The sequence below is a fragment of the Arachis hypogaea genome, chromosome 18, assembly GCF_003086295.3.
Source record: "Arachis hypogaea cultivar Tifrunner chromosome 18, arahy.Tifrunner.gnm2.J5K5, whole genome shotgun sequence".
Classification (NCBI taxonomy): Eukaryota; Viridiplantae; Streptophyta; class Magnoliopsida; order Fabales; family Fabaceae; genus Arachis; species Arachis hypogaea.
Window position 1 is genome coordinate 4,603,688 of NC_092053.1, and position 5,677 is coordinate 4,609,364.

Sequence of the window (5,677 nt, forward strand, 5' to 3'; positions counted from 1 at the left end):
TACACCCAATAGGTGACTATAGTGGCTATAATGCCTATACAACTTTAATAACATGTGAAAAATATTACTAAATTAAAGTAATGATATTTTATTATTTAATAATATTTTTTAAATATTACTAAAATTATGTAACCATCATAGCTATCCTATTATAAACAATATAGACTTCACTTGTGTATATATATTAAAAGTGCAAATTAAACTTTCTTGTGTGGCCGGAAGCTTATTGGTGATATAGAAATATAGAATGAACATGTATCTGCTGAAGATGAGGATGAGACATTCTTGTTGCACACTCAATTGAGTTGTTTGAACTTTGAAAGCAGTAGCCATTAATTTCATTGCACTTTAAATGTTTTGTCTTTTGTCTGTCACGGAGAATTTTTGAAGGTTAGATTTAACAGTGTTTGAATAGCTTTCTGGAGTGTTTGAGAATACTCTAGATGGTTCCGGAACGTTCTAGAATGTCCTAGAAGCTTCTGGAATACCCTAGAAGGTTCTAGAAGACTCTGGAAGGTCATAGAGTATTCTAGAAGAGTGTAGATGTATATAGAAGTATAAAGAGTGATATGGAATAATCTAGAAATATTTAGAGAGTTGTGGTAGGATAGATATTTGTAAAGAAGGTTCTGGATGATTAATCTGGACCATTGATTAGATTTAATCCTAACCATCCATTGAGGAGGTGGATGGCTATAAATAGGGATAAGAGTTAGAGTTTGGGTGTGTGAATCATTTGTAACCAACACTTGAGTAATAAAGTGTTCTTTCCACCAAAGCTTCCTTTCTCTTGTGTTCTCTTGTGTTCTTAGCTTTCTTGCTAAGTATTGAGGGTTAGGCTGACTTGGTCTTAGCTCAAGAGGTTGAGTAAGTCCGAGTGCCATCACGGTAGCGTTGGAGTGTGTCCAAGGCCGTGACAATTTGGTATCCGAGCAAGGTTCGAGAGGGAGCACAAGTCGCTTGTGGGAATGGCTTCTAGTATCACCATGGAGCATGTTGAGTCTCAAAGGGGAAGGGATACTATTCTTTCTCAATGGAGAGGCAAGAAGGTCCGTTCTTCAAGTGAGCCTAGAGGTAAGGACTCTAACTTCTTAGAAGAAAGAGTTTCTATGTTGGAAAATGTTCTATCCTCTATGGATGAGCGCTTCCAAAGGATAGAACATGACAAGGAGACCCTCGAGGCTCACGTATTAGGAGAACTAGATGCTTTCAAAGAAAGCATGCTCCAAATTGAAGAGAAGCTTGAGAATTCCTTAAAGCTATTTGAGGAAGTTCGAGTTTGGTTCGAGGAGGCGAAATCTCGACCAACCATTATAAGGGAGACGACAAAGATTGATCTCCCCAAGCCAAAGGAGTTCAAGGGCGTAAGGGACGCTCGCGAGGTGGAGAACTTCCTATGGCAAATGGAGAGGTACTTCGAAGGCCAAGGGGTGGTCGAAGAAGCAATAAAGGTACGCACTGCAGCTTTCTACCTTTCTGATAATGCTACTTTGTGGTGGAGGAGAAAGTGCGTAGATATGGAAAAGGGCACTTGCAACATAGCCACATGGGAAGATTTCAAAAGGGAATTGAAAAGACAATTCTTCCCTGAGAATGTGGTTTATGAAGCAAGGAAGAAGTTGAGGGAGTTGAAGCACAAGAGTACGATTAGCGACTACGTAAAGGAGTTTACTACTCTCACGCTTAAAATTCCCAACTTAGCATCAGAGGATGCATTGTTCTTCTTCATTGATGGACTCCAACCTTGGGCAAAGCAAGAACTACAAAGAAGGAATGTTAAGGATGTCGATGAGGCCATCGTGGTGGCCGAATCACTCACTGAGTATCATAGGGGAGACTCTAAACCTAAGTCTTCCTCCAAGCCTAGTTCTGCTAAAGGTGGGGGAGACAAGGGGAAGAGCTTCTCAACCAAGAAGGAAGGAAAATACTCTTCAAAGAAAGAGTACGAAGAAAAGAAGAAGGCTTTCGTGCCCAAAGGAGGATGCTTCGTGTGCAAGGGACCGCACCAAATGAAGGATTGTCCCAAGCTAGGAACTTTGGCATCTATAGCTGAGGAACGAGAAGCTCAAACTCAAGTAACTGAGTGTGTTGGATCTATCCAACACATAAATGCTGTGAAGACCAAAGAGACAAGTACTGCAGAAAAGAAAGGCTTGATGTATGTCAAAGCCTTTATCAATGAAAAACCCGTCATGGCTATGATCGACACTGGTGCTACACACAACTTCATCACGCCTGATGAAGCAAAGAGGCTTGGGTTAAAGATCACCGAAAAGAATGGCTGGTTCAAACCCGTGAATACCAAGGGTGAACCCCTTAAAGGAGTAGCAAAAGGGGTTGAGATGACTCTTGGTTCTTGGAAGGGCCTTGTGGATTTTTCAGTAGCACCCATGGACGATTTTAAAATAGTCATCGGACTCGATTTGCAAAGGAAAGCAAATATAATACCTATGCCATACTACGACGTAGTATGCATCATGGAGAAAGGGTCTCCATGCATGGTCCCTACAGTCTCTAAAGTTGGCGGACCACCGATACTCTCCGCTATGCAACTCAAGAAAGGGTTCAAGAAGGGAGAGATTACATATTTGGCTCTACTACAAGAGGAGCCAACACTTGAAAGAGAAGACGTTCCTCCCGAAATCAAGGAAGTCCTTGAAGAAAATAAGGATGTGATGCCTCCCGAGTTGCCAAAACAACTACCACCTAGGAGGAAGGTGGACCACAAGATTGAATTGGAGTTAGGAGCAAAACCGCCCGCCTCAACACCGTATAGAATGGCACCGCCAGAACTCGAGGAGTTGAAGAAGCAACTCAAGGATTTGCTAGATGCTGGGTTCATCCGTCCATCGAAGGCACCTTATGGCGCACCAGTCTTATTCCAAAAGAAGCATGATGGTTCATTGAGGTTATGCATCGACTATCGAGCACTTAACAAGGTAACCATCAAGAACAAATACCCCATTCCTTTGATAGCCGATTTGTTTGATCAACTTGGTAGAGCCAAGTGGTTCTCAAAGCTAGATTTGAGGTCAGGATATCACCAAGTGAGAATTGCCGATGGTGATGAGCCTAAGACCACGTGTGTCACGAGGTATGGATCGTATGAGTGGTTGGTGATGCCTTTTGGCTTGACCAACGCTCCTGCGACCTTCTGTACCTTGATGAATGAGATCTTTCGACCTTACCTTGATCGGTTTGTAGTGGTCTACTTGGATGACATTGTTGTCTATAGCAATACTTTGGAGGAATATGTAGAACACTTACGAACCGTGTTCAAGATCTTGCGAGAGAATAACCTATATGTGAAGAAGGAAAAGTGTTCCTTTGCAAGGGACGAAGTCCACTTCTTGGGACACATCATTAAAGGTGGAACTCTCTGCATGGATCAAGGAAAGGTGAAGGCTATCAAAGAGTGGGAGCCGCCAAACAAGGTATCCGAATTGAGGTCATTCCTTGGGTTGGCTAATTACTATCGGAGGTTTATCAAGGGATACTCCGCTAAGGCTGCACCATTAACTGATCTTCTCAAGAAGAATCACTCTTGGGAATGGTCAAAGGAGTGTCAAAAGGCCTTTGATGAGTTGAAGGCTGCTATCACAGAAGGACCAGTACTAGCACTACCCGACTACTCAAAGGTATTTGAAGTCCACACTGATGCTTCTGACTACGCTATTGGAGGAGTTCTGATGTAAGAAGGACATCCTATTGCCTTTGAGAGTCGCAAGTTGAATGATACAGAGAGGCGATACACTGTCCAAGAGAAGGAGATGACCGCGGTGGTGCATTGTCTGAGAACTTGGCGTCACTACTTGCTTGGTTCACACTTCATCGTCAAGACAGACAATGTGGCTACAAGCTACTTCCAAACTCAAAAGGAGTTAAGCCCCAAACAAGCTAGGTGGCAAGACTTCTTGGCTGAGTTTGATTTCGAATTCGAATACAAGTCAGGCAAGACTAATGTCGTAGCAGATGCGCTGAGTCGCAAGGCTGAGTTAGCGGCCATTTCTATGGTGGAAGGAGATATTATGCATATCATCAAGGAAGGGTTGCATCACGATCCATTAGCCAAGAAGTTGGTGGAGTTGGCTAGAGAAGGTAAGACCAAAAGATTTTGGTTAGAAAATGACCTTCTCTACACAAAAGGGAGAAGACTATACGTTCCTAAATGGGACAATCTGAGAAGGAAGTTGGTAAGAGAATGCCACGACACCAAGTGGGCTGGTCACCAAGGTCAGCGAAGGACCTTAGCACTCATTGAATCTTCTTATTATTGGCCTCAAATGAAAGATGAAGTGGAGAGCTATGTGAAGACTTGTCTTGTGTGCCAACAAGATAAGATTGAAAACAAGACACCAAGTGGGTTGTTGGAACCTCTGCCTCCATCAGAGCGACCGTGGGAAAGTGTCTCTCTAGATTTCATCTCTGCCTTACCGAAGTCCGAGGGGTTTGGATCTATTCTCGTAGTAGTGGATCGATTTTCGAAGTATGCTACCTTTATACCTGCCCCTACTGACTGCACTGCAGAGGAAGCAGCACGACTATTCTTCAAGAATGTGGTGAAGTACTGGGGATTGCCTAAGAGCATCATTAGTGATCGAGATCCACGCTTCACAGGACGACTATGGACAGAGCTGTTCAAACTCCTTGGGTCGGAGCTTCATTTCTCAACAAGCTTCCATCCTCAAACCGATGGGCAGACTGAGAGAGTGAATGCCTTACTTGAGTGTTACTTAAGGCATTTTGTAAGCGCTAATCAGAAGGATTGGACAAAACTCCTAGACATTGCTCAATTCTCATACAATCTGCAAAAGAGCGAGTCTACAGGGAAGAGCCCATTTGAGATTGTGACTGGACAACAGCCGCTTACACCTCACTCTCTTTCTTCCTCTTACTCAGGAAAGAGCCCTGGAGCTTATCATATGATTAAGTCATGGGAAGAACAAGCAGATGTCACTCGTTTTTACCTCGACAAAGCTGCCAAGAGGATGAAGAAATGGGCAGATAAGAAGAGGAGGCATGCAAGCTATCAAGTGGGAGACAAGATCTTTTGACAAAGAAATCGAAGAGATCCTAGCTAATCGCGTCGTGCGACGAAGAGGAGTACCACCAAGTATCCAATACTTGATCAAGTGGAAAGGGCTCCCGATAACTGAAGCTAGCTGGGAAACTCGCGAAGATCTGTGGCAATTCCAAGAACACCTAGAGCGCTATCATGAACAGAACGCGACGAGGACGTCTGCGCATTAGGTGGGGGAGAATGTCACGGAGAATTTTTGAAGGTTAGATTTAACAGTGTTTGAATAGCTTTCTGGAGTGTTTGAGAATACTCTAGATGGTTCCGGAACGTTCTAGAATGTCCTAGAAGCTTCTGGAATACCCTAGAAGGTTCTAGAAGACTCTGGAAGGTCATAGAGTATTCTAGAAGAGTGTAGATGTATATAGAAGTATAAAGAGTGATATGGAATAATCTAGAAACATTTAGAGAGTTGTGGTAGGATAGATATTTGTAAAGAAGGTTCTGGATGATTAATCTGGACCATTGATTAGATTTAATCCTAACCATCCATTGAGGAGGTGGATGGCTATAAATAGGGATAAGAGTTAGAGTTTGGGTGTGTGAATCATTTGTAACCAACACTTGAGTAATAAAGTGTTCTTTCCACCAAAGCTTCCT

General features: G+C 43.0%; 1 protein-coding gene across 1 annotated transcript; it reads left to right on the plus strand.

Moving 5' to 3' along the window:
* Positions 1 to 2,777: 2,777 nt before the first annotated feature.
* LOC112769436 (uncharacterized mitochondrial protein AtMg00860-like) lies at positions 2,778 to 3,695 on the plus strand. The gene is made up of 2 exons (XM_072224731.1): positions 2,778 to 2,939; positions 3,249 to 3,695. The coding sequence occupies exons 1-2, from the start codon at positions 2,778 to 2,780 to the stop codon at positions 3,693 to 3,695; spliced, it is 609 nt and encodes a 202-aa protein (XP_072080832.1).
* Positions 3,696 to 5,677: the final 1,982 nt, after the last annotated feature.

Coding starts and splice junctions, on each gene's coding strand:
- LOC112769436 (XM_072224731.1), top strand. CDS start 2,778: ATGGCACCGCCAGAACTCGAGGAGTTGAAGAAGCAACTCAAGGATTTG. Junction 2,940..3,248: donor ACTATCGAGCACTTAACAAG/GTAACCATCAAG, acceptor AATACTTTGGAG/GAATATGTAGAACACTTACG.